The 27,908-nt window shown below is 41.4% G+C and overlaps 2 protein-coding genes and 1 long non-coding RNA gene across 3 annotated transcripts; 2 read left to right on the top strand and 1 right to left on the bottom strand.

The window, feature by feature from the left end:
* Positions 1 to 25: 25 nt before the first annotated feature.
* LOC105920089 lies at positions 26 to 27,908 on the top strand. The gene is made up of 11 exons (XM_012855595.3): positions 26 to 236; positions 3,222 to 3,311; positions 13,368 to 13,433; positions 14,243 to 14,373; positions 16,294 to 16,384; positions 18,591 to 18,620; positions 19,662 to 19,741; positions 19,839 to 19,929; positions 20,032 to 20,136; positions 21,141 to 21,320; positions 27,598 to 27,908. The coding sequence occupies exons 1-11, from the start codon at positions 206 to 208 to the stop codon at positions 27,732 to 27,734; spliced, it is 1,032 nt and encodes a 343-aa protein (XP_012711049.2). The 5' UTR covers positions 26 to 205; the 3' UTR covers positions 27,735 to 27,908.
* On the bottom strand, positions 3,862 to 7,598 carry LOC118565822. The gene is made up of 2 exons (XM_036146852.1): positions 4,398 to 7,598; positions 3,862 to 3,903 (listed from the first exon to the last, which is right to left on the bottom strand). The coding sequence occupies exon 1, from the start codon at positions 7,194 to 7,196 to the stop codon at positions 4,872 to 4,874; it is 2,325 nt and encodes a 774-aa protein (XP_036002745.1). The 5' UTR covers positions 7,197 to 7,598; the 3' UTR covers positions 3,862 to 3,903; positions 4,398 to 4,871.
* On the top strand, positions 11,365 to 12,032 carry LOC118565854. The gene is made up of 2 exons (XR_004932666.1): positions 11,365 to 11,416; positions 11,911 to 12,032. It is a non-coding gene; the product is annotated as an uncharacterized LOC118565854 (long non-coding RNA).

The raw sequence follows: 27,908 nt of genomic DNA, 5'->3' as shown, positions 1-27,908 counted from the left end.
GGTGACGAGAGAGATAGAGCTTCAAGTCAAAAAGTCAAGGGCTGAGAGAAGCTGCAGAGGAAGAGGCTTTAAGGACAAAAAGGAACAAAATTACAAGAATAAAAGGGAAACTCTGCAGCCTCGCTGATGACTGCAGCCCGTTCTTTACAAGAACAAAAAAAAAACAACAAAAAAAACAAAACAAAGGGAATTCTGAACCATAACGATGAAGCTGTTGTTTCAGCTCTGCTTCCTGGGTGAGTTTACCTCAGCTTCTACCAGACCTTTTCCTCTCGGCTTCTTTGGCTTTGCTCTTCGCGTTCGTTAACAAACAGCAGAAAGAAGCACACTCTGATCTCTTAAACTTTCACTTCCCAAATAATTCAGGTGAGCTAAATTCTACAGGAAGCTTCCTCAACAGTGACCCAACGGTCTTAAATTAGCTATGGTGGCCAGCGCTTGTCTCATCGTCATTTAGTCATTATTCTACATTTACATGATTCATGGCTTCCGTGCAGGAAGTGATATAAAATACACAAATGCCACAGCAAGCTCAGGTTTCTACAAAATAAACTATTATATTTTTTATATGAAAAGTGATAAGGTGTAAAACTTTCACATATTGTACTTAGGATGAAATAAAATGTCCAAAGTTCTTTGCCAGTGTTATATAGGATTATCGTTCAAGTCAGAAAAGAGCAGAGATGGTTCAATTACATTAAATTAAATTGTATTTATATAGCGCCAATTCATGAAACATGTCATCTCGAGGCACTTTACAAAGTCAAATTGAATCAGATTATACAGATTGATTATACAAATTTCCTATCTAAGGAAACCCAGTTGGTTGCATCAAGCCTTGACGGTTGCATCCAAAGAGCCTGAAAGTAGGTTTTAATCAGAGATAAAACACTATAGAGAAGTGAAAATGCTTCAGAAGTTTGATCTGAAAAGACAGAAATTGTTTCTTGTAGCTGCTCCAAAGTCCATGCATGCATTGTTTAGGGTCCTGTTCATTAAGCTGCATCATTAAATAGAGATTTAATGCATCGATTCTTAGTAGATTCAGTGGTTAAAATCAGGCTATGATAGAAGCAGAACCTTATTCCCTGTCAAGGGTGTCAGATTCAATCAAGATAAAATGTGTTTTAGATCATTTAGAATAAGACACCACCCGTAATGATGGAAGAGTAATTACAATTTAACGTCCAGAGGAGAGGAGGGATGAGGAAGTCGTCAGATAAGGGTCTCAGAGTTGGGTGGGATGGTGTGAGAGAGCAGAAGGCTGAGACACAAAGGTATGACTCCTTGTTGACCTCAAAAAAGAGGCCAGTGGAAAGAAGATGATCTGGGAAAACCTTTATGTAAATAAAGCAACAGTCTGTCAACATTTCCATCCTAATAATGAAATGCTGAGCTGCTGTTTAATGCTAATTATGATGAAAACAATCAACACCACAAGATGACTGACGATGACCAAGGAGCTGCATCAACTACAGCATCAGGGAGTTTATTTAACTTTTTCCAGGTCATTTTGTCTCACTAACTTACTTATAAACAGATGCAGGTCTCCAGCGTCTGTGAGACTACAAGATCTAGAACAAGTATTAAACTACAAAAACGGTGTCCCTTCAGCTCAGCAGCTGTTTAGCTTATATTGGCACAATCATATCTAAATAGAAAGCCCAATGAGATAAACAACTTTTTAAGAACTAAATACAAATGTCAGCTTGTAGCTTAGCTGTGCCATGCTAACATAAGGCCTAGCCGACTCGCAGCCGGGAGTCTGGGAAAACGGATATATTTTTATGCGGTTTGGCCTTTCTTCCACACGTAAACGCAGTTTTTCGTCCCTAGAAACGAACGATTCTGAAAGCTCCGGCCAAAGTGGAGATTTCTAAATACTCCGTCTTTGAGCCTGCGTGTGTACATGAGAAGACGGAGTTTTAGAGTCTGGCGCACCACGGCGCTGACGTCACATGTGCGGTCATCGTTATGGACTCGGCCATAGTGGAGTAAAAAAATTAATGCTGTCAAAGGACCTGATTCCTGCATGGTTGTTGTGATTGACTGTCAACAGTTTGTGTCTCATCAGGGTTAAACTGGACAAATCCACTAACCTACGGCATCTCTGGTTATTTATTTCCAACTGATGTTGCCTCGGCAAAGCATAGCATTTCCTGTCTTCACCTCCATATTGAGACATCAAAGTAAAAGCATTACAGCTGATTCATATGCTTTAAGTTTATCCGTTTTTACAAGCCTAGCTGCTCCATTACGTTGAGCTGCAAAGGAGAAAAAGTGCTTAAGGCCCAATGCTCTTTAACATCGCTTTTATTTTGAAGGAGTCTGACTGGCTGACGTAGGTGTCAGCTTTGCGGTACACTGCTCACTTTGTGTCTGGCATGTTTAAAACATCGGTCAGTGGTGGATTTAAGCGGGTTTTTTGTGAATTAAAACTCTTCTAAAAACGATCCTGCGTGTACGGTATTGTTTTAAAAAACGATGTGACGGACATATTCGTTTTTATAAATAGCCGGCTGCGTGTGTACGAGGCCTAACTGTGCATCGCTGAATGCAAGCGCCACATCGGGTCATGAGTGCTGTTCAGGACGCCTATTCTCTGCGGCAGGAGAGATATTAACACATTCAGCAACAGTTTTTTTTGTTTGCTTCGACAAAGATGCAGAATGGGCCGCCGCCACAAGTCACCACTGACCTCACACCCTGGACGATGTTGACTTCAACCGTAGTCCAAATGTGTTAGAAGCTGCACAACAATCCACATACATGCATAGGATGTTTCTGGATCTCTACGAGCTTAAGATTTAAAATATATTATCTATATGTATGTAAAACTTGAGCAAATGCACTAACAGGATGCTTCGTTTGATCTAAACATCAGTCAAACTTTTACGTTTTCAGCAGATAAACATGTACAGTCATGTTAGAACTTGAGAAAGGTTTGTCGTCTTTCTTAGACTTTTAACACCTCTTCGCTCACATTTTGCACCAACATTTGTCTTTTTTTTTCACACATCTGAAAAACAGCAGCAGCTAAAAGAAGCTGCAGAGGTCAAATGTTTCCGCTAAACTATATGCATACCCACATATGTTACTGTGAAATAATGCAAACGAAGAAATTGCTTCAGTAATCCTTGTATGGCTTGGCTAGTCCCTTCAACAATTGAATGCATTTTTGAATATTCCATTTAATTGCATTTTTCTTTGTTTTGTTGCAGTTCTAGCAATTCCATCTGTTGCGGGAGCTCAGAATCTAACGGAGACGGGTCATAATGAGGTGGAAACAGATAAAAATGGGCTTACTAAAGGTACGATTTGTTATGGAAAACATTGTAATATATGTAAAATGTATTTTTAACAAAAACGTAGTGAAAGATTATGCTTGTATAATGAGGGGTAAATTAATTTTAAGACTTTTCGCACATCCAGACCAATGTTACCTCTACAAGAGTGAAGGACGCTACAGAAAGACACTAACACTGGAATCTGAGATTTTAAACCAATTAGCATTCGTGTCTTTTCAGACTTAAAGGGTAACTCACCCCAAATAAACTTTTGTTTTGCTAATAAACTGATAACATAGTTTTCTTATAGTGCCATCTACCTATCACGGTGACTATTTTGACTATTTTGCTGCATATATGCTGACATTCTGCTTTTGTGTCTAAAACGGTCAGTGTGGCGCCCTCCTGAGGTTCAGTGGGGGTCTTGCATTGAATATAGAATCAGTATTGCTATTGGTTGAAAAGTTTTTGTGACGTGACTTGGAGAAACTGTCGTGTCAGTAGCTCTGCCGCTGTGGGGTATAAAAGCAGCTCCATCTTGTGCCTCCATAACGGTTAGCTATGTGTTAGTGTTACAGGTCCCAAATATGGGACTGTAATAACAAATTTAAATATCCTGAAAGACAGGTGAAATGAAAGGAGATTTAGACACAGCAGCTTTCCATGTTTTCTCCCAAATTGGATCTGAGTTATTTATTCAGAATAAACCACAAAACACCTGTGCATCAACTGTCTCGCTCAAGCTCCAGTGTGGTGCACAACACACAAAGCACACAATACACAAATATACAATAGTAAATAGCAATGCATACATAACAATTCATACAAAACCACTTCTAACAAGCAGAGTGTCGGAGCTCAACATGCTATGTTACCTGAAAATGAACCAAGAGACGGCAGTTAACCGACTGCAGTACCGTTATTCCAGTTAAACCGTTATTTCAGTTAAACCGTTATTCTACTGGCTAACGGTTTACAGTAGCCTACCTCAGCTAACTGCCTCGATCAACGGCAAACTTTCTATTTATACTCTTATTGTTAGATTATAAACAACACTACAATCAGTTATCAAACAGACATGTAAAGATGGACAGTTTACCCATTACTGACCTGAAAGACAGGTGAAATGAAAGGAGATTTAGACACAGCAGCTTTCCATGTTTTCTCCCAAATTGGATCTGAGAGCGAGCGGAGGTCCGTTCCCATAGCAACCGGAACGCAACTGCTTGTGCCATTCCTTAAAGCGACAGTGTAAATATATATATATATATATATATATGTACATAGAGATCATATTCATTTACTAATAAACATATGACCAATGTGGTCACCTGTTTTGGGTGCGCCACACGCTCCCCAACTTCAAAAGTGGCTCCTGACACTTGCTACTATCAGCAACTAAACCTAAGAATCACTAGTGAGAATCTCTGTGTGACTAAAGGTAAGTATGTGTGTGTTTGAGCATGTGTGTGTGCGCGTGCGTGTATGTATGTGTATCTGTCTGTTGCTCAACCCTGCAGGCCAGTCCCAGGTAAGTATGTAGGTGTGTGTGTGCATGTGTGTGAGTGTATGTATGCGGGCCAATCAGTACACCAGACACATATAAGGTATACTATGAATGGGAATAAGGTATGGAAGTGGTGTCTGGAAGTAACTGGGGTATGTATGCACTCCCCATGGTGGCATTGACGGCGTCCCATAGGCCCCTACTGTATTGCAACTGGCTGGGGGTTGGGAAGAGGGCTGTCCTAAGGAGCTGTACGTGAACATCTGGGCAGGCCTCCTTTCACGTGTTGACCTCCGCATCTGTAGTGGGCTGGACTGTTCATTGTTGGACTGTTCACTGACTGCTTCAGGGGTTACTGGCCTCTCCTGCATGGCATCTTCCTGTCCATCTACTGCAGGCATTGGATTGACGGGTAGGTATTCCTCTTGGAGTGCTCTATGTTCACTTTGTCTGCTTTCTACTACAGGCATGCTCTCTCTCCTTGGAAGTACACTGTCAGTCCACTGGTCTTCCCTTTCAGGCAGGATTTGCTCAGGTACATTGAGTCTCTGAGGGGAGATTACTGGACTGTAGGTCCTCTGGAATTCTTCCTGGAGAGGCTGGGTTTGGTTGTTCTCAGACTCCATTCTTGATGGTATCCTCAACCAGTATCGAGGCTCATCCTCATTGTCGGAGGAGTCACTACTCGGGCGCCACTCACTCTGTCTCTCTGTGTGGCGTGAAGAGCTGTTTCTTGCTCTCTGTCGTGGCTGGTCTGTTGATAGAGCAGGTAGGTGTCTCGGTGAGCCTCCTTCTCTGACAGGTGATCTCTGTGATGACTGGGGTAAATCCACAGGTAAGTCGTTGACCAAGTGAAGCAGGTTGCGGTGTAAAGTTCGTACTCGACCTCCACCTGTTTCTGGAGACACTTTATACACCGGCCCATCTGCGATCCTCTCCCTCACAACATGAACTGTGTCTTCCCAGTACGGCTTTAGCTTTCCAGGGCCCCCTCTTTCCCTCATGTTCCGCACCAAGACGCGGTCACCCTGCTCAAGGACAACACCCTTCAAATGTTGGTCGTAGTATCTCTTTCCCCGAGAGCTGGATTGTTGACTGTTCTCTGAGGCGAGTCTGTATGCTTCCTGCATCCGAGAGGCCCATTTCTCTGCATAGCCTCTTGGGGAAGTTGCTTCTTCTTCAGACAGCAAGCCAAAGATCATATCCACAGGCAGACGTGGGTGACGGCCATACATCAGGTAAAAGGGTGAAAATCCAGTTGCCTCGTGCCGGGTACAGTTATAAGCGTGGAGGATTTGGGGTAGGTGTTCTCTCCATCTTTCCTTTTCCTTCTCCTCCAGGGTCCTGAGCATCTGAAGCAGTGTGCGGTTAAATCTTTCTGCAGGATTTCCTTGGGGGTGGTAGGGAGTGGTCCTTGAGTGACCCACTCCACTCAACTGTTGCAGGGTCTTGAAAAGGTCATTCTCAAATTCCCTCCCTTGGTCATGATGTAGTTTCCATGGGTAGCCGAACCGTGGAATGAAATCATCGAAAAGTTTCTCTGCAGCTGCCTTCCCGGACTTGTTTCTGGTGGCATAGGCTTGGGCAAATCTGGTAAAGTGGTCTACAACAACCAGGATATACTCAAAGCCTCCCTTGCTAGGTTCTAGATGCAGGTAATCAATGGACACAAGTTCTAGGGGTGAGCTGGTGGTAATGCTCCCCATTGGTGCTCTGATGTGGGAGACCGGTTTCTTCTGCTTGATACAGGGACACTTCCTTGTCACATAAGCTTCAACATCCTGTTTCATGTAGGGCCAGTAAAACCGGTCTCTAGCGAGGTCCAGGACTCTTTCCATACCCATGTGACCCATGTCGTCATGGAGGTGTTTAAGGACCAAGGATCGGTACTGAGATGGCAGGACAAGTTGACTTCTCTGACTGGTTTCCCTGTACAGCAGACCATCCTTCAGCTGTAGTCTCCCCCACTCATGCAGTAGTTTCCTGGCCAGGCCACTTACTCCTCTTCTCATGTCACTCGTCAGTATGTTGGTGTTCTCTTTCAGTCTGATGACTTGACTGATCACAGGATCATCTTGCTGAGATTTCATGAGTTCGGCATGGCTTATGGCAGGGAGCAATTCTGGTGACTGAGATGCTGGGCGTTGTGAGAGGTTCAGAACAGCCACATAAGCAACGTCTTGTTGCTTTGCTGCCCTACTGCCCTCCCACATTGCCAGAATGGTGTCTCTTGACAGCTCTTCTGTGCAGGAGTCGACATAGCTGTTGATGTTCACAGGCAACCTTGACAGTGTGTCTGCATCCACGTTTGCTTTTCCCGGTCGGTATCTCACTTCGAACCTAAAGTCAGCGAGCTCACCCACCCAACGGTGACCAACAGCATTCAGCTTAGCAGTGCTCATCACGTATGTCAATGGGTTGTTATCCGTGTACACAGTGAAGTGGGGTGCATAGAAGAGGTAGTCCCTGAATTTTTCACATATTGCCCACTTCAGTGCCAGAAATTCAAGCTTGCCTGAGTGAAGGTGGTAATTGCGCTCAGCAGGCGTGAGTGTTCTGGACCCATAGGCGATTACTCTGAGTTTCCCTCCCTGCCGTTGGTACAGCACAGCACCAAGTCCTTTTTCTGACGCATCTGTGTGTAAGACAAAAGGGAGGTTAAAGTCAGGATAGGCAAGTACTGGTGGGTTAGAGAGGACATGGATGAGCTGGTCCAAGGCCCTTTGATGTTCCTCCCTCCACTGGACAGGAGTCCTGGATGACAGCTGTGCTCCTTTTCCCTTGTTTGTTCTGGGTGGAGGCGTACCAGTGGCAGGGGGTTTTACTTGCAAGAGTTCATACATTGGCTTGGCAATTCTTGAGAAGTCTTGGATATATGTCCGGTAATAGCTGAGGAACCCTAGCAGCTTACGGACTTCTCCCACGGTGGTCGGGGTCTTGGTCCTCAACGCCTGGATGGCTTCCAGATCCTTGGGGTCAAGTCTTACTCCCTCAGCAGACACCAGCCTTCCCACATAGCGAACTTCCTTCTTGAAAAGCTCGCACTTTGTTGGTCTGAGCTTCACACCGTGGAGCTGGAGGGCCTTCAAAACATGTCTCAGTGCCTCCACATGAGCTCCAAACGTCTTGGCATAGCAGAGGACATCATCTAAGTAGGGGATGCAGCATTCGTCCCGCAAGGAGCTGAGCATCTCCTCCATACTCCTCTGGAATGCTGCTGGGGCATTGGAAAGGCCAAAAGGGATACGTACCCACTCATACAAGCCCCATGGGGTGATGAATGCAGTCATGTGCCGTGACCCCTCTGCAATGAAACCTTGATGGTAGGCTTTTCCTTGATCTAGGATTGAGAACCAGCTGTACCCACCCAGCGTGTCGATAAGATCTTGGATACGGGGCAGGGGGTGTCTGTCTGGAACGGTCTTTTGGTTTAACAGTCGATAATCAATGCAAAGCCTCAAGGTTCCATCCTTCTTGCGGACACAAACAACAGGAGCGGCATAAGGGGATTTTGATTTTACGATCCACTGCTTAGCCAGCAGGTCCTGGATATACTCCTTGACTTCTTTGTAGAGGGGTTTGGGGACAGCCGCATAGGATCGCTGCACTGGGATGTCATCTTTCAGTGTTAAGCTCATCTGGAGACTTGGGACACACCCAATGTCATTGTCATCCTGTGCAAAGGCGCTGGACTCCTCATAAAGCATTCTTCTCACTGTTGCTTGTTGTTCATCTGTTAGATGGCTTATATCAACAGGAGGGTGCCACAGCTGGGACGTAGGCTCTGCTCGGTCTTTGTCATACTCCCCAACAGGAACAAGCTCAGGTGAGTTGACACTGTTTACCTCGAAGCTGTGCCTCTGGTCTGTCTCTACCACCTTGTCAATTGACTGGATACTGCCTAGTATTGTAAAGTGGTTGAGTGAGATGCTGTGCTGAGTATGGTTGAATACAGGGATCTCAACAAAAGGCCGTCTGGTGTGGTGGACCTCAACCAGGCCATCACCCAGGTCTAGCTGTTCCAGTCTTGGGTCTTCCTGGCTGACCTCAAACAGCACCACTGGTGAGATGAACTCAACAGGCACCTTGCATCTGATGTGAGCAGCTCGGCCAGGGTGGATGACAAAATCCCGCCGGCCAACTCTCACCAATGCTTGGTCCTGGGTGTGTTCCTGGGTCTGCACAAAGTTCACAATGGCCTCAGCTGTATCCCCTTCAATCTGCATGGCCTTCTGCAGCAATTGAGCAACGATAGTGACCACTTCAACTCCGCCCTCCCGTCCTTGGATTAGCTCCTGGATCACATTAAAGCCTACGATGGGTCTTGTGAGGCTCACACGGCTGACCAGAAAGGGTACTCGGATGGAGAGCCTTGGATCTTCATTTCCAGGCAAGTTAAAGGTAAGTTCAACCCATCCATCATATGGTATTGGCTCACCATTAGCAGCTGTAAGGTCAAGGTCCCTATCACCCATAAGCTCACTGAGAGGGCGCAGTTGTTGTTGAGGTAAGTGTTTTTCTTTCCATGCATGGCTGATGATGCTGACCTGAGCGCCTGAGTCAAGAAGTACAGTCACGGCATGTCCACTGAGATTGCATTTCAATGTGCATTTCTCCCCGATAAGCTTGGCCACTCGCTCTGCTGATGACTTTGCACCAGTCAGTGGCTGGGGGGGGATGGCACGGCTGTAATTAACCCGTGCTGGACCTGGCATATCAGCACCTTGATGGGACTGAACGTTATAGCCGATCACAGGTAGTCCCCTTGCCGTGACCGGGGTGCATTTCCCGACGGTTTGGTCCTCTTCAGGCATCCCACAGCACGGTGTCCGTTTTCCCCACAAGCGAAGCAGTGGTTGCAGTCAGGACGGCTATTAGCGACACAACTGGGGCAGCCACGGGGTCTCTCTGTCCTCAGTGGTCTACTCTGCCTATTGGGGCAGCCACAGTTACACTGTGGCTGAAGCTCTGAGGTTGCTGGCTTCACTGCTGAGGCACTGGACTGAAGGGTGCTCACTACCTGGGTCAGGGCCTGTACTTGAGCACTCAACTCATGAATCTGCTCGTCCTTGTGGTCAGCGGTACACTTCCCTGCACTCTCGTCCCTGCTGCTGGCTTCAGTACTTTGAGCATGAGCGGTTCTTGGATGGGTGCTGCGTCCCAAGCGTCGCTTTCTCTCACTCTCCTCACTTGTTGTTTTAGTGACCTGCCTCAAGAGTGTCTCATCAGTGACTGCAGGGTCGGAGAGGAGGAGTTTTAACTCACGACGGACGTAGTCATGCTTTTCGCTTAAGCCCTGATAGATGGTGTGGAGGAACACATTCTGTGCTGTTAGTGCCTCGTACTTGATGTCTGCTCCCGCCCACTTGGATGTGAATATCACTCTCTGTTTCAGCCCCATCATCCTGTACAGGAACTGCTGCGGTGTTTCATGCTCGTGCTGCTTGGCCGTCATGAGTTCCTGGAAGAGCTCAGTGCTGCTTTTCTCTCCTAGGTGTGACTGAAGGAAGCTCTTAAGTTCACCTACCGTCAGGTCCTCTTTACTAGCAAGCATGTCTTTGAAGTTGCCAGGCTTTATGACACGTAGCACAGCGCGGGTGATCTCACCTTCAGTGTGATTTTCTCTGAGGCCTTCATCAATCTGCCTAGTGATGTTGTTGTAACTGATCTCTGAAGTGTTATCGCCAATTTGCCCACCATGTATCTTGAACTCTTTCCTTTGTAGGAGGGGAAGGTCTTTAAGGGCAATCATGCTTTCTGTGCTATAGGTGGTGTGTGAGGTGTTTGAGTGCAGTTGCAGTGTGTCATGTGGGGTGCGAAACTGGCTACTGTCACGAGCAGTGGGTGGATTGTCTACCATGTGCGTGGTGGGTGGAGCACTACTCTGTTTTAGCTTGAGTTCATTGTACACAGTGAACAATTTACTAATCTGTGTTTCAAGATCTTTGGTCTGAGAAGCTAAATCTGTTGTCGCAGTGTGTATACTGGTACCCTGGGTGTTCATGCGTGCAACCTCAGATGTCACCGGTGATACTTTCACATCAGATACCACCTTCATATCAGACACATTAGAATCTCCACTACCCCCACGACCCACACTCTGACTATGGCTGTTAATCATTTTGTCAACCTGGTCTTTTAGCAGAAGTAACTGCGACATGCCCTCATCCTCCAATTCCAGTAAAGCTACACTGTCCATGTATGAGCACAAATACTCAATACCACTCTCGTCATCATGTTGGTGCAACTTAGCTAGGTCCTGGTCGGGTGTTGGCGTGATGTCAGTTGCAAGCTGGAACAGTTCATCAACAGACAGATGGAACAGTCCCTTCTTGATGGACCACACCAGCTTCTTTCTCTCGTGGCTCATGGTGGACGGTTGTCAGATGTCTGTGGTCCTCGAACTCCCTCGCTCTGGCAGCAGTCAGACGCCCTGGATTCGGACAGACCCTCTTCACTCTGATGACACGTCACCGTCTGGTCCACAGGTTCATGGATCACTGGACTGGCGTCCTCCAACAGCTGTCAGCGGTGGCGCCAATCCCGGACTCGAGCCCCCAAAATTTGTTACAGGTCCCAAATATGGGACTGTAATAACAAATTTAAATATCCTGAAAGACAGGTGAAATGAAAGGAGATTTAGACACAGCAGCTTTCCATGTTTTCTCCCAAATTGGATCTGAGTTATTTATTCAGAATAAACCACAAAACACCTGTGCATCAACTGTCTCGCTCAAGCTCCAGTGTGGTGCACAACACACAAAGCACACAATACACAAATATACAATAGTAAATAGCAATGCATACATAACAATTCATACAAAACCACTTCTAACAAGCAGAGTGTCGGAGCTCAACATGCTATGTTACCTGAAAATGAACCAAGAGACGGCAGTTAACCGACTGCAGTACCGTTATTCCAGTTAAACCGTTATTTCAGTTAAACCGTTATTCTACTGGCTAACGGTTTACAGTAGCCTACCTCAGCTAACTGCCTCGATCAACGGCAAACTTTCTATTTATACTCTTATTGTTAGATTATAAACAACACTACAATCAGTTATCAAACAGACATGTAAAGATGGACAGTTTACCCATTACTGACCTGAAAGACAGGTGAAATGAAAGGAGATTTAGACACAGCAGCTTTCCATGTTTTCTCCCAAATTGGATCTGAGAGCGAGCGGAGGTCCGTTCCCATAGCAACCGGAACGCAACTGCTTGTGCCATTCCTTAAAGCGACAGTGTAAATATATATATATATATATATATATATGTACATAGAGATCATATTCATTTACTAATAAACATATGACCAATGTGGTCACCTGTTTTGGGTGCGCCACATTAGCTTAGCATTCAGCTAGCTTATTTAGCATTTATTTAGCTTTTACTAGTAGCCCAGCCCCCGCACGTTTCCTGGTTCGCCTAGCACCGCCTCCTCTTGGCACGTTTTTCAAGTATAAGACTGGGAGGCATAAGACTCCGGTCACCCAATGCAAAGGCACAACTCCACCCTCAGACACATTTGGTGGATTTTTCAGCCCTGTCGTCACCGGAGGAGTAGAAGGAGGCTTTGTGGGGTCCAGCGGGTTAGAAAGCTTAAGGCACTGACTCAGCCACGCCTCAAGCCGGTGCTGCTGAGGCAGTGGGGGACAGAATGGTTTGCAGTTTCTTCGTGGCAAAGTGACGTTAGCAGCGTCATTGCTAATGTCGCTTAACGCTCAAAGCAATAACAAAGGCTAAGCATTGATCATTGCTCCCGATGTGATTGCAGAGTCTGACTTGGGGGGGGGTGTATACTTAAAGACAGGGCTATGACAACGAAAGCATGTCCCGTTTGAGCCAGTAGGAAAACTAAACTGCAGTAGCCACTGTTCAACGCTAAGAGGGCAACTAAGACGATTTTAAGTAAAATATTTCCAAACTAAAATATTTCACATGAAAATCTGGAAAAAATAATAATTACAATGACTCTCAAGTAGCACCCTTAGGCTCAGTTTATACAGTTTATATGCAAAAAAGTTGATTTTGGGGTGAGTTACACTTCAAAAGGGAATTTTTTACTTGCATACACTGTCTAGCCTACAGTTTAAAATAGTTTCAGATCCTCTACACAGCTATGGTTACCAAAGTTAATAATTTAACAAGATAAACAATAAGCACCAGGTCTCAGGATTAAGCTGTGACTATCAGGACATGTTTGGAGTCAGTCTAAATTAAACTACCGGAAAGTTTAATTAAGTTTGCTTAGGTAACAAGAGAAACAAAGATGCAGATGAAGTATGTATTTCCTATCTCAGGTTGTAGTGTTCTAACATTTAGCTTCTTGTTTCATCTTACTGCTCTCTTAGAACGTCCAGTCTCATATTTCAGATTTTTCCTTAAATTAAAAGGTCCTGATCCAATATGTAAAATTCTGTGTTAATTAGTAAACCCTGATAGCATATTTGCTAATGTCTGCTCTCCCCCTTGTAATAAACCGAACTATTATGATCTGCTTTCCAGGTTTAAATTCAATAATCCTTTTTTTGTTTGTTTGTTTGTTTATTTCGTTTCTGGTTTATTTCTAGACCCGCCTGCTACCCAACAACTAAATGAAACAACACAGATTGTGGACCCTGACATGGATGAAAAAGGTAAAGTTATTCTCCAATGAGTCTGTTTATTGTAGATTAAGATATTTTGTGTCATCTATCCATAGCTACACTCTTCTGCTCATTCTGCGGGACTTCCGGCCAGAGGACTTATATTTCTGGTATTCAAACTCCTGAAAGATTTAGATTTAAAGTGAATTTCATTGAACCAAAAAGTTTGTTTCAGATCAGATATGAGACAGGGACCTCTGAACATATAATAAAATAATGTAAAAGGAGTAACCGCATTGAAAAAAAGGATTTTCATTTACATATTCCCTTCTCTATATTATAGTGAAAAATCTTTGCTGTCATTAGCGTAATCAAACCCTTTGTATAATTGTTGTCTTCAGCTTTATGCATCTTTCCTAATGATGATTAATTGTTAGTGACGAGCGCCCAACCTTAACAAGTTCTTGTTTTTAGTACCAGTCAGAAGCAACACGCTTGCAAAAGAATTACCTGGAACCTAAACGAGATGATTTACTAAGTTTTTACTTAACTGTAACTCCTCCAAACATCGACACGTGCCACAGAACCCTCAGGGAGATGCCTACAAAACACAAAAAGACTGAGGACCCCCTGCTTTACATCCAAAGGCCTGAACTGCCATGAATTTACTTTTTAAGTTGCAGGAATATGATTTCTCCTCAAGAAATTCTGGAACGTTTTGAAAACTCTGCTGCTATTTTCCGGTCTATGGGTCTCCTTAGAGCATTGATACCAGTTTCAAGTCTTTAGCTGTTTCATCTGGGAAGCTTAATCAGAAAACACGCGTTGGATAATTCTTGTCTCCTTTACGTTTGCCACAGGAGGTCATAATGTCTCTAAAACACGGCTGGCCCTCAACCAAACCGTGGAGGAGGCTACCAATACATCAGAGACAGGTCCACTGACACCAACAACAGTGGCCCCGACCTCACCAACATCATCAGCAACCAGGGTAAGAAATGCCACCAACTTAAGTTTCTTTTTTCATTTAATAGGTGTAGGTTTAAAAAAACACAACATGTCTGTCTGTGGTTGCGTCACTGCAGTGCATTTTGCGTGCAACATTTGGCAGGATACTGTGTTTCAAGGGCCATACTGTACTGTCTTTTAAACAGCGTTATGTTGTTCAAGGCCCATCTGGGGACCTGCACTGCAAATTATTCAAGGACAAACGCTATAATGTTCAGCATTTACACTGAACGCTTGAATAAAGACAAACAAACAATATTCTGCCTGTCTGGAAGGCTGTCTCTGCCCTGGATCACAACACTCGATGTGTCTTCAGTTAGTGGAGATGTTGGAGCTGACACAGAGGAGCGGTGACGTAGTGATGCTTGAACAGCAACAAAACAGTCAAGAAATCGGTAAAAGTGCCACTCAAATTACATGCTTTCATGAAATGGTGCAGCCCTTAATTCCGTGACTATATGTTGGTACAGACCCAAATATTCATTATGTTTTTAGGCAATAACAGATTAATTGGCTTCAATCAAAATTTTTCTGAAATCTTTGGTGCAAAACTGCTAACTCGCACTTGTGAGAACTGCATTTATTTCATAGAGGTTTTTGTCAGATCCAACATTTTTTTGGACATTTGCTTCAACTAAACAAAGAGCGACAAAGATCCTCCCTAATTATCCACCACTTGAATATTGTGCAGTAAAGTTAAAGGTGCATAGTGCAAGTTTTGAAGTTAAATATTATTTATCATCTTTCCCATACATGCCCTTACAATGGCCCGACGTATAAAATGAGTTAACCACTACAGGCTCCATTGGTCAGTTCATGGCTAATTTGTTGAGTCTTCGTCAAAAATCGATGCATTAACGAGAGAACACGGGCTAACTTTCATATTTATAGCTTTGTTGCCTCAGAAGTCGTCACTTCTCTAAACTAAAGACCTTTGCAGTCGCAGCTGCAGATGCTTTTCCCTCTCTTCCATGCTCGTGCACGACACTGGTGTAATTTCAACTTGTCACCAGAGGGGGCAGATGTCTGCTAAAATCCTGGGAATTACGCTATGCTCCTTTAAAGAACGGGCTCTTCTAAGGTACAGAAGCAACAGGGATGCTTCTGTACCTTAGGTACAGAAGCATCCCTGTTCAATATAGTTTCCTTTAATACCATCAAGGTTCAGCTTGCTGCACTGTGGATTACTGGTTTCTATCTCTCACAATGCAAAACGTCCTGGTTTTAATCTCGGCTTTCCAGCTAGAATTGATCTAGTTTCTGCTGTGGCTCATTCCTACGGTACATAAATCACAAGTTAGTGTGAGAAAAGCCCCAGGCTGTAGTGTAGGAACTACCAGAGGGACTAGGTGTGTTCCTGTTGCCAATTTATTCAATAGTTCCGTGTTGAATAAATAAAGGTAATTCTTTAAGATTTACAGTTTGAGAGTGAGAAGGAAGTCTTTAGGATTTATAACGGGGAAGTAGTCAACGTAAAACTGTATTAGAAACTCAACACTTGAATGAAAAAAGGCCCTGACACAAAAAAATACAATAAGTCCTCCATCACTGCACCAAATCCAGCATGTAATGTAATTATTAACCTCAGGTCTTCACATCAGGGCACCTAAAAGGCAGCTGTGGCGCTTTAGAAGTCGCTCACAAAGTTGTGTTACATAAAAAACCTTCTTTAAAAAGCTTTGCATGTATTTATGTGAGCTTTATCAACCCAAACCACTGCTAGTGCTCTAGAAAAACACCAAACAGACAGGAAATGAGTATCCGGGTTATGGTGCAAAGCCCACCTTCAAATACGCAGCCTGTACTGAGAACTACAGGAGCAGAGGCTTTTCAAATGTGACAATGTCATTTTCACTTGATGTAACAAACACAAACTGATGTGGTTGTGTTTCTTTTCTGACAGACAGGGGGAGAGAAAGCAGAAACCAACCAAACTAAAGAGTCCACCAGTGCGTCGGCTTCAACGACAATAGCTCCTACTTCTTCCAGCCCAGGTACTTCTACAGCTCGGTGCAGGCTGCAGTTTCATGCTCTGCCTCAGTCTGTCTTCCTGTGCATCAAACCACAACGCCTCGCGTAGCGTTGTTCTCTCTAACTGCTCGCCAGAAGCCACACAAACACGTTCAAATACGCAGAGTTTAACCCGGCAGACAAGTTAGAGGACGAACACAGCCAAACCTTGCAACTTTGCTGCCCCCCCCCCCCACCACCACCACCACCACCAAGGAAATGCACGATAACCTGCTTTAATTGGTCCCTAAACGGAGTACAGAGACATCAAGAAGCTACAGCAATTGTGCAAATGTCAACAGCGTTTTCTTAATTTTTTTTTTTATGTCAAATTCATCTATTTATGCATTTGTTGTTGCGCTTCCTGCAGTTTTGGTAACATTTGAATAGGATGGTAAAGTTTGGATGAGAGCGCATGATGGCACGTTCTGAGATTCAGTGAATGAGCCTTTGGGATATCGTAGGACAAACTACGAGTATAATGTCAGACAGATGCTGGAGCCTTTTGGGTGCAGCCGTCTGAGTGCAGGATAGGAAATACAAGCGCCGTGATTGGCTGAGAGCAGCAGCATGAGCAGGAACTTCCCTCGCCTGAGAAATGCTGTTTTTCTTTGCTGCGACTCCCACAGATGCGTCGATTCAGTTGAATTTATAACCTGCTACAGCTTAATAAACGACGCAAAGGAAAAGCAAGGTTATTTATAGAGCAATTTTCAATGACAAATGATTCAAAGTGCTGATGAAAGGCAATGATTCACTTTAAGCTTCTTTTGCTCACTTCTTACTGACTGGTCATTCAAATCGGACAATTCAGGCGTTTTAAGGGTAGCGCAATGAATATAGCTTTGGAGCACCTATTAATGCACAGAACACCTGTTTTCTGTGCATTATTATTATTATTAATAATAATAATAATAAAAACTGTTACTACTAATAATAATTTTTAATAATAATAAATGTTAATGATAATAATTAATAAAAATAACAACTGTTATTATTATTATTAATATTATTTTATTAATCTACTACAACACACTATTTATGTATTAGGAACTGTACATTTAGAACACCGCATGGAGTTGATAATAATAGACTTAGACAACTTATAATAATAACAATAATAACTGTTAATAATAATTGTTAATAATAATAAATGTTAATTATAATAATTAATAAAAATAACTGTTATTATTATTATTTATTAAACTACTACAACACACTATGTATTAGGAACTGTACATTTAGAACACTGCATGCATGGAGTTGATAATAATAGACTTAGACCACTTATTATAATAATAACAATAACAACAACAACAACGATGATAATAATAATAATAATAATAATAATAATAATAATATTAATAATAATAATAATAATAATAACAATTATTATTATTATTATTATTATAGAGTAGTTGCCTTGCAATCAAAAGATTCTCGGTACGACTCCAGGTTCTTCTGTCACACACTGATATTCCCCTGAGCAAGGTACTTAACCTTAGTTTGCATATGAGTGTATGGATGAGTGCGACTGGGTGAATATGGTTTCAGAGTGGTCAGCATGCCTTTACAAGTACTGAATGAATTCACACTGTTTATTAATGAGCTACAGATAAAAATAAAACAAAGACACAACAGGAACAGCAGTGTTTCGATGTATTTTCACTGCAAAAAGGGAACTCAAGGTTCTTGAAATTTGTGCATTTTTGCTTGATTTCAGCAGGTAAATAAGACTATTTGCCAATAGAATAAGATTTTTGCACTTAAAATAAGGACAACTCATCTCCATCATCTTATTTCAAGTGTAGGATATCTAATTATCTTATTTTATGGGTAAAAATACTCATTCCATTGGCAAATGGTCTCATTTAGCTGCTCAAATCAAGGAAAAATATACTAATTTCAAGAAAATTCTACTTACCTTTAGTTCCCTTTTTGCAGTGTTTAAACTGTAGCACTCCTACTAGAAAGCTTTCTGCAACATTTTATTTCTTTGTTTTGTTTTTAGAGAATATTAGGCTGTGTTTCTTTTTCTTCTTCTTAGGTTTATATATTTATTTTGTCCAGTAAAATCGCCGCCTGCTCTTTTATCAGCAAATAAATCAAACTAAAGTTATAAATAAACAAAACTGATCCTGTATCAGGTTAATCCTAAGTGAATAACTAAATCTATGTTTTTTTTTTCAGTGGTTGTCGCTGCGTCCGGTTCATCCTTGGGTAAGTCTGGTTGTTTTTGCTGAGTACATCTTCACTCTGTCATAGTTTCATCGTTCTTTGAATTAATTTCCATTGATGTGTCTCAACGCCACGATACCGGCTGGATGGTTTAACCAGGCGACATCATTCTGAAACAGATTCTAACAATACACAAATAGATGCAAAGAGAATCGAGTCATTTGTGCTTCAGAACTGACCCGTAGATGCTTTTCGTTTTAAATGTATTTGTTTTGTTTTGTGGGTTTCGGCTGATCCCTTACGGAGGGTTCAAGACTACACTGCAATAACGGAACTAAAAATAATTCACATTTTCTTGTACTTACTGTATTTGTCCTTGATTTGAGCAGTTAAATAAGATGATCTGCCAATGGAATGAGCATTTTGATCCCTAAAATAAGATAATTCGATTTCCTGCACTTGAAATAAGATGATGGAGATGAGTTGTTCCCATTTTAAGTGCAAAAATCTTATTCCATTGGCAAATCATCTTATTTGCATGCTCAACTCAAGGACAAATACACTCATATTAAGAAAATTCTTCTTATTCTTAGTTTTGTTTTTGCAGTGTACATGTAGGTAATTTTCTAGTGACCCCTAGCTGTTGTAGTGATGAACACAACGCAGGACAAGTTAACCCAGAACAACAGAAATATTTCAAACCATCCAGATAGTCTTTGTTTTAACCCTTTAAAGCCCGATACAGGTCATGGGGCGGAAAAATCTCTTTGGTTGCGTTTAAGAAAAATTTAAATAAAATGTCAGACTCAAATTTTATTCGTATCGTAATTGATACATTAGACCAAAAATACATTTTCCTCATGATTTCTGAATTTTTTTTTTTATAGAGGGAGTGTAAAACATACTCATCTGCATGTTGAAAACTGTACATTCTGAATGATACTGACTTTGTTGAAGAGGTAGAGGTCTCAGAAATAATTTGGATTTATAGGGTGACTCTAAAATCTGAATCATTGGTAGATCATCTGGCTTGGAAAGGTAAACCTACATTTCAGAACCACTCTCGTTGTTTTCCCTCCACAGGTTATGGAATCCTGGTGTTCATGATCATTCTGATCGTGACGCTGTGTATTATCCTTTACATGCTGAGGAGGGCGTCCAGGGTGAGACACCAACACATAATAAAAGCCTCACACCATGACGCAGCAGAACTCTACCTCCTAAAACATGTTTTTCTGTTCATCCATTCGCTTTCTCCAGACATACTCGTTTGATCTGCAGCGCCCCGTACCCGTCAGCAACCCTTACGAGCCCACTGGCACCTTTGGTCAGGTCTACCTGGATGATCTGGGTACGTCTGTGCTTGACCGACTCCATCTAAATGTCTAAAAACTTCTAAAAAAAATACAATAACCCAACTAAGAACGCTTTGTTATACGTGTTTGTTTCTCAGACCGACCCGTTCCCAAAGATGGGCTCACAGAGGACCCCCCCACCACACCGGTACCCAACGGCACAAGTCCACCAACGCAGGAAAAGGCAGCCAGTGAAGAAAATGGTACCAAGATCTTTTATTTGTCTGCTTTTGTTTGCTTTCAGACAGTTAATTTTTAGCAATTTAACATATTTAAATAACAGAAACCATTGACAAATAGCTAAGCTATTACGGTTGTGTCACAGACTGAACCCAAACATGTGGGGAATACTGCCCCCTAGGTGTCCCAACGTGAACTACAGAGGTTTTAGAGATAAGCACACCTTTGCATCCAAGTTGCTGTTGATGATTCTCAGTCATCCAGGTCATTTTCATTCAAAAAAAGTAAAAAAACAAAAAAACAACTGGACTTTTTTTCCAAAGTTTGAAGACGTTTCGCTTCCTATCCAGAAAGCTTTCTCAATTCAAGATGTCTGGAGTAATAGCGTGGAGTTCCAAGCTTTATATTATTGCCCAAAAAGGCCTTGTTATGGCTTAGATAGCATGCAAGTTAAACCAAAACTGGTCCACTCCTTTGCAATGGGGAGTTGTTAGGGTCATTGATGGCCTGCTTTACAGGGGAGATGTTGTGATCACCTGCATGGAGGTGATTTAACCAACTTTACCAACTGTTTAAACCAACTTTAAACAGAGGAGGAGGACTCAGGCTTCAGCTTTCAAAAACTTACAACACAGCTATAGGTTTGATTCCTTCCAATTTTCACCTCAATCCTCTCCTCCATGTAGGATCACAACATTTCCCCTGTAAGACAGGCCAACAATGACCCTAACGACTCCCCATTACTAAGGGGTGGACCATTTTCAGTTTAATTTGCATGTTATCCAAACCATAATAAGGCCTTTGTTGGGCAATGATATAAAACTTGGAACTCCAGACATTGTGAATTGAAAAAACTTTCTGGATGGGAAGCGAAACGACTTCAAACTTCGGAAAAAAGTCCAGTTGTTTTGCTTTTTTACTTTTTTTTTTGGAACTTTGCATCCAAGCTTAGGCAAACATTTAATGACGAGTCTGGAAACCGGACAGAAAGCGGCTCCCTCTCTCTGACTCGTTGCTCTTCCCGCAGCTCCCCAGGAACCGGCGGCAGCGAGCGACCCGCAGAACCTTTCCTCCAGCAACAGCAGCTCCCTGTCAGAGGACTTCCTGGACGAGAAGAAGTCCAACCAGATGAGCAGCAACAACTTGTTCTTTGACGCATCCGAGGAGCCGCCGCAGCAGCAGAAGAACGAAAACAACAACAATCCGTGTAAGCTGGTGCATATGAGCAGACCTCTAAAATCTAAAGTTGTATTGGTGGAAAAAACACAGAGTTCTGATAACTGAACTCAGATTAGGGATGAATCCCAGTTCACATGTTGCCCCTCATTTCCAACGGCCACAGCATCCTTAAAAAATTCCTTTAAAGCCCTAGAAAACCTCCTTTTCTGCGTCATGCCTGGAAACGAACGGGGAGAAGCTCCAGTTGGAAAATAACTCAGAAAAGTTGAACAGGGATTACTCTAAAATGCCTCGTTTGAAGTTTTCCAGTATTCAAATTTATATTGTAATAAATAGGCCTTAAATACGACAGAATCAAATAGTTTTCAGTTAAATTTGAACATTACAATAACCCTTATAAAATGTAGTTTTATACATGACAGCATTTTTTATTGTTTTCAGTAAAAATGGGAAATCTTTTTCTTTGTTTCAGACGCATAGTTCCAAGAGCAAAAAACCCTCCAGTATCTATTCTGATGTATGAAATAAGAGAAAAAAGTATAGCTAATACCCAGAATTATTCATACCCCTGGCAGGTTTAAGTTGAATATATTGAATTAATATAACAATAATAAATATTTTATTTTCACTCACCATGTTTCTTCTGACTGAAAGCAACATTAACATTTGGGTGTCCAGACTCGAATCCGACAGATAGAGAGTCTGTGGAGGGAGCTAATGATTAGGGTGATGGCAAAGAGGCCTTCCAAAACCTCAAAGACCTGGAGCTCATCGCTGAACATAAATTGCGGAAACACTACTGGAAACATTCAAAAAGCTGCTCAGCAGGTATAAGAAGGGCTCGACTGCTTGAAACAGAGATAAATATATTTTCCGTTATCATTGATAAGGGCGTAAATAATTGTCAACATGCTGTTTTTGAACAAAATGTTAACAAAACTGGCTGATTTTTCATGATCTTCCGAGGAGGAAGATGTCTCATTTCAAAATACTAAGTAGAATGAAAATTATTTACAATCTTTCAGATGTATGAATCATTTTGGACTGAATTCTAACCTGTTTAAGTATAATTGAAGTCTGGTTACTATCGGAATACTTTAAGTTAGTTTGAAGATTGATCCAGTAGGCTGGAGCCAGCCTTTTTGGATTTGAATGCCAGAAAATATAATTTAGTATCTTGCTGAATATTATCAAAAACCCAAATACATTGTAAAAAGCAGAGATGAAGTGTTTTGATGACTCGACTCAAGTCACATATTTAGCAAATGGAAAATTAATGATGTTGGAAAAGACTTGATGCTCTAATTAACTCACAACAATAATTGTACAAATGAAATGTTGATCCATGTCCTCCACCCATGGTGCTACATGCAGGGATCAATGGTGGAGAGCTACGTCCAAAAACTTATCAATTTATGATTTAGTTCATGTTTCATCTGAACACTTTTCATACAGGCCTCATGGTTTCTAGCACGTTTTTTCCTTTTGACAGGTTTAAAGAAGAATAGGCGTATAAATAAAAAAAAAACACATTTACTTCCACTAATAATTTTGATAAAAATTTGACGTTTGAATTATGCCACTACCATGTAAATTATGCTTTATTTAATTGATTTATTGTATTCTGCGACATCATATCCAGGGTCTCAGCTGGGTTAACGATCCCAGATGCCAGCAATAATAAGAATAATAATTTCTTTAATGTCCTTAATGGGGAAATTAAGGGTGTGAAAGTGTAAAACACACAAAATTATTAGTCATTCAGGAAGGAAAAGAGAAAACAATAAGAAATGTGAACTGTCTAATCCAAAGATAACGCTAGAGAAAAAACACTAAGCGTAGAATATAATATAATGTTAAATATCAGAGTAACTATTGACCAAAGGAAAACTAAATTATTTTATAGTGGAAACATTACCTCCAGCCTATTTACTAATGCATGACAATACAATATGCAATATTGCCATACATACAATTCCATAACAAACAAAGCTTATATAATATATATGATAGTCCAGCAGCATCCCAGCTAAGGCGCGTTCAAGTTACCTCAGCATCTGGGTGCAGAGAGTAAAACCCTCTGCAAAGATCTGCATGACGTAGACAGTTTTCTAAGCATCTGCAAACATAAACAATTAATGGTTGAATCAGAACCTGTGCAACAATTAGGATGATTTAAACACATATTATGTCTGTTGGGAGCAGCTAAGATTATACAGTCTGACTGCAGCTGGGAGGAATGATCAACAGAAATGCTCCTTTTGGCATTTAGCAAAATGTGGCCTACACCCTGAACAAGTTACCACTCACTGCAGGGCTTCAGAACACCTCTAAAAGAAATGTTAAACCCTAATATAAAAGCAGTGCTTTAGATGCTTTTTGATATTAAAAACACTCCTTTAGCTAATTAGCACTTGTTATTGACTTGACAGTGAAACCAAGGGCCTCCACATGAGACTTGACCATAATGCCTCGGCCCCATTTCTGGTAAATACATTAAAGTAGATTAATATTTCCCCATTTGGCATCATGTTTCTGTCCTTCTTTGACAGCGTGGACTAAATGGGTCCTGAGTGTCCACGAGGAATCAGACTGTGCGTTAGGACGTTGAAGGTGTTTAAAGCAGGTTTAAAATATCAAAGGAACATTTTACCCTGCTGGGTGGGGATTGATGTAACCAGTAGGTGGCAGACTCCCTCCATCAGCAACGAGTAAAAGTCCCGATCCAACTGTTATTTCTCTGCATTACTCTCTCTGCCACCCATGTAACAACACTTAAAGACATTAAAAATAGAGACCTTAGTAATTAGTGGTCAGGAGTTCTTAAACTCGTTTTCTTTGGGTGCTTTTCTCACATTTTTTTTAGTCCTTTTTCTGACTTCTTCCCCTTGAAAAGGTCTTTTTAGGTCTGACCTATGAATCACTCAGACATGAAAAAAAAACAACAACACCTCTAACCTCTAACCTTAGATGTTTAACCCGTTTTATCTCAACACCCGACAGAGAAACAAGCAGACTAACTTTAATAAGCCGGAGCTTTTCTTCGTTACAGCCAGCCTTGCATTAGGACATAAATTGCTCCCATTTAGTTCAGTCAATGAAATTAAACATCAGTAAAAGTGAAACAGTCGAACGGAGAAGTTTGTCTGTTTTAATCCACTTTCTAGTTTTCTGAATCAAAAAGTTATGCCATGTGGGGATATCTTGCTAATTCTTTCTTTTGCCATTCGGTGTCATGTTTTTGTTCTTGCTTCACAAGCATGCGTCTGCTGACATCTGCTAGATGGAAAACTGTTGACACGGCAAGTTTTTTCTTTCCACGTGAGGAAATTGGAAGAACCGACGTTACATCATATTTTCAGTCCCAGTTCTCCCCAGAGGGGTTTTTAATGACTAGATCAATTGTATCAGTAAATGGTGTGTGTGTGTGTGTGTGTGTGTGTGTGTGTGTGTGTGTGTGTGTGTGTGTGTGTGTGTGTGTGTGTGGGGGGGGGGGGCAGAAAGTGGCTGATGTAATGATAAGGATGAGATCATCTATGGGCTTTTCAAACACAAATCACATCTCTGTTAACATACATCATGATTGATGTTGATTGGTGGGTTGGTGGTTAGGGCAGCTAACCATCCTTCCTATGGAAAGACCCAGAGGCGTTGCTGATCAGATTTTAACAACTTGCTCCTTTTGATGCGGAGAAGCAGCAGCCATGATTCATACTAAATGACCAGAGGTGACGGAGCGGTAAATCTAGAGCTTTCCCTTCTTGGCTCGCCTCTTTCTTTCCCACAACAGACCAGAGCAGCTCCTGCATTGCTGCAGATGAAGCTCCGGTCTACCCGTCCGTCTCTCGCTCTCTCGATAATTTAAACTAATCATCTTGAGGCAGAGACTGACCTGACCCAGAGGGGGAAAGCCACCTTTTTCTCATGGAGGGTTAGATTTGGGTTGGTGGTTCATTTTTCTGCCTGTTCTTTTTACCGGTATGTCTTTCTGGACTGCAGGACGGTAGACTGCGTGATTAAAGGGTCAGCGGGGTCCTCAACATTGCTGGAGGATTTACGGTTGTGTCATCTGTGAAATACATATTTAGTGCACTAAACAGACCCTTTAATCTTTTTTTTACTTTATGCAGGTCCTGCATATACAATGCTGCACCGTAACTGTAACCATAACTGTAATAACTAATGCGCAATAACCAATGTGCAATAATCTATTTAATTCACTGTGCGATAACCAGTGCAATTATCCTAAAAGAAGTGACTTCTGCTGCTATCAATAACTGTAACCACAACTGTTATAACTTTAGGCAATAACTAACGTGCAATAATCTATTTAATACACTGTGCTATAACCTGTGCAATGATCCTGAAATAGGTAACTTCTGCTGCTATCACCAGGTGAATAAATATATATATATATATATATATATATATATATATATATATATATATATATATATATATATATATATATGTGTGTGTATCTATATATATATATATACACATATACATACATACATATATATATATACATACATACATACATATATATATATTCACCTGTTGATAGCAGCAGAAGTGTATATATATATATATATATATATATATATATATATATATATATATATATATATATATATATATATAAAACTGGGAAAGTACACATGACATCATTGAAATCATCTGCCTACTCAGATTCTTTTGTATTTTTATTCTTATTTTTTCTAATTTTCTTTTTGATCCACTGTATATAGGAAGATACACTGTATACAACTGATGCACCTTTTCCTACTTTTGGCACCTTCTCCTGACTATTGACTGACTATTGAGCTGATGTGACAAGTGAATTTCTCCAATGTGAGATCAATAAAGATCTTATCTTATCTTAATGTTTGATAAGGTCAATCAACAGCCATCGTCTGGGCATAATCAGAAGACTTCCCTATGAATTTTCATGCACTATTAAATATTAATGTTTTCGCCATCTAGCCGCATAATTCAGGCATTTAGGCAATGGAAATGTATTTCTGTAGCACATTTCAGTACAGAGACAACGCAAAGTGCTTTACATGATTAATATACAGGAAAATAAAGACAGAATAAATGCAAGTTGGAATAAAATTTAGAAATATTGAAACAAAATAGAACATGGGAAAATGGAGACTAAAAGCAAATATTAGAAACAGTTGGACTACAAAGTTTAACTAATGATGTTTCAGTAAAACGGTTTAACTAGAACAGTCAAAGGCAATTTTAAACAAATGTGTTTTTAATCTTGATTTAAAGGAACTCAGGCTTTCCACACTTTTACAGTTTTCTGGAAGTTTGTTCCAGATAAGCGGAGCATAGGAACTAAATGCTGCTTCTCCATGTTTAGTTCTGGTTCTAGGTATGCAGAGTAGGCTGGAGCCAGAAGACCTGAGTGGTCTGGAGGGTTGATACGCTGATAACAAGTCTGTGATGTATTTAGGTGCTAAACCAGGGATTTATAGACTAACAGAAGTATTTTAAAGTCTATTCTCTGAGATACAGGGAGCCAGTGTAAGGACTTTAGAACTGGGGTTATGTGCTCTACTTTCTTAGTCTTAGTGAGGACGCGGGCAGCAGCGTTCTGGATCAGCTGCAGCTGTCTGATCCACTTTTTAGGCAGGCCTGTGAAAACACCGTTGCAGTAATCAATTCTACTAAATATAAACGCATGGATTAGTTTTTCTAGATCCAAATGCTGCACTGAGATCCAATAGTACCAGCACGGTGGTTCTTCCACAGTCTGTATTTATATGGATGTCATTAAACACCTTGATAAGGGCGGTCTCTGTACTGTGGTGAGGAAACCTGACTGGAATACGTCAAAGCGGCTGGTCGTAGTTAAGAAGGTGTTTAATTATTGAAACAGCTTTTTCAATAATCTTACTGATAAAGGGGAGGTTTGAGATGGGCCTGTAGTTCTGGAGTAGAGGTTTGTCTAAATTGTTCTTTTAAGCATTTTTGGAAAGTTTTTTTTATCTGAGTGGAAACAAATATTTGTTACAAAGGATAATGTATCAAATGTTTCCCAAAATATTACAGTTCAAAGACAAGTAGAATTAAGAACATCAACGTTTAGCAAAAGGTTTTTGCTTAGATTTACCAAAAGTTAAACGAAAGAGGGGAGAAATGGAAACTTGTATTAAGTGAAAATGTGTAAAAATACGTTAAACATCTTTTATACTGGTTAAAAGCTGTAAATATATAAAAAGAAAAGGTTATGTTTAGTGTAAATTAAATAAATCTAAACTTATCTCTGACCTTTTTTTGCTCCTTTTTAGCGGTTTGCTCCAGCGATCCATTTGTGGAAATAAACCTGGACGAGCCGGCGTGGTCCGAGCTGCTAAGTTCTCCTCAGCCGACCTCCTCGGTGCTCCCCTTCTCCTCGTTCTCCTCCTCTACATCCGGTTCTTCATAGCGTCAACATGGAAGCACCAGAAGGAGCAGAAGATCTTTTCAGATTTCTCTGTTTTTTCAACAAAAGGCCTCCCTGCTTACTTGAAACGACAACAAGATGAACACAAAGCTAGCTCAAAGTGAGCTTGAACTTTGTCCACGACGACTTCTTGAATTTTGTTCTTTTTCACGGATG

Source organism: Fundulus heteroclitus, chromosome 14, assembly GCF_011125445.2.
Source record: "Fundulus heteroclitus isolate FHET01 chromosome 14, MU-UCD_Fhet_4.1, whole genome shotgun sequence".
NCBI classification, from domain to species: domain Eukaryota; kingdom Metazoa; phylum Chordata; class Actinopteri; order Cyprinodontiformes; family Fundulidae; genus Fundulus; species Fundulus heteroclitus.
This window is presented reverse-complemented; position numbering and strand designations above follow the sequence as displayed.

Excerpts from the sequence above, each read along its gene's own strand:
- LOC105920089 (XM_012855595.3), top strand. The coding sequence starts at position 206 with ATGAAGCTGTTGTTTCAGCTCTGCTTCCTGG. Across the intron at positions 13,434-14,242 it reads CCCTGACATGGATGAAAAAG|GAGGTCATAATGTCTCTAAA; the intron begins GTAAAGTTATTC and ends CGTTTGCCACAG. Across the intron at positions 21,321-27,597 it reads CGAAAACAACAACAATCCGT|CGGTTTGCTCCAGCGATCCA; the intron begins GTAAGCTGGTGC and ends GCTCCTTTTTAG.
- LOC118565822 (XM_036146852.1), bottom strand. The coding sequence starts at position 7,196 with ATGAGCACTGCTAAGCTGAATGCTGTTGGTCACCGTTGGGTGGGTGAG.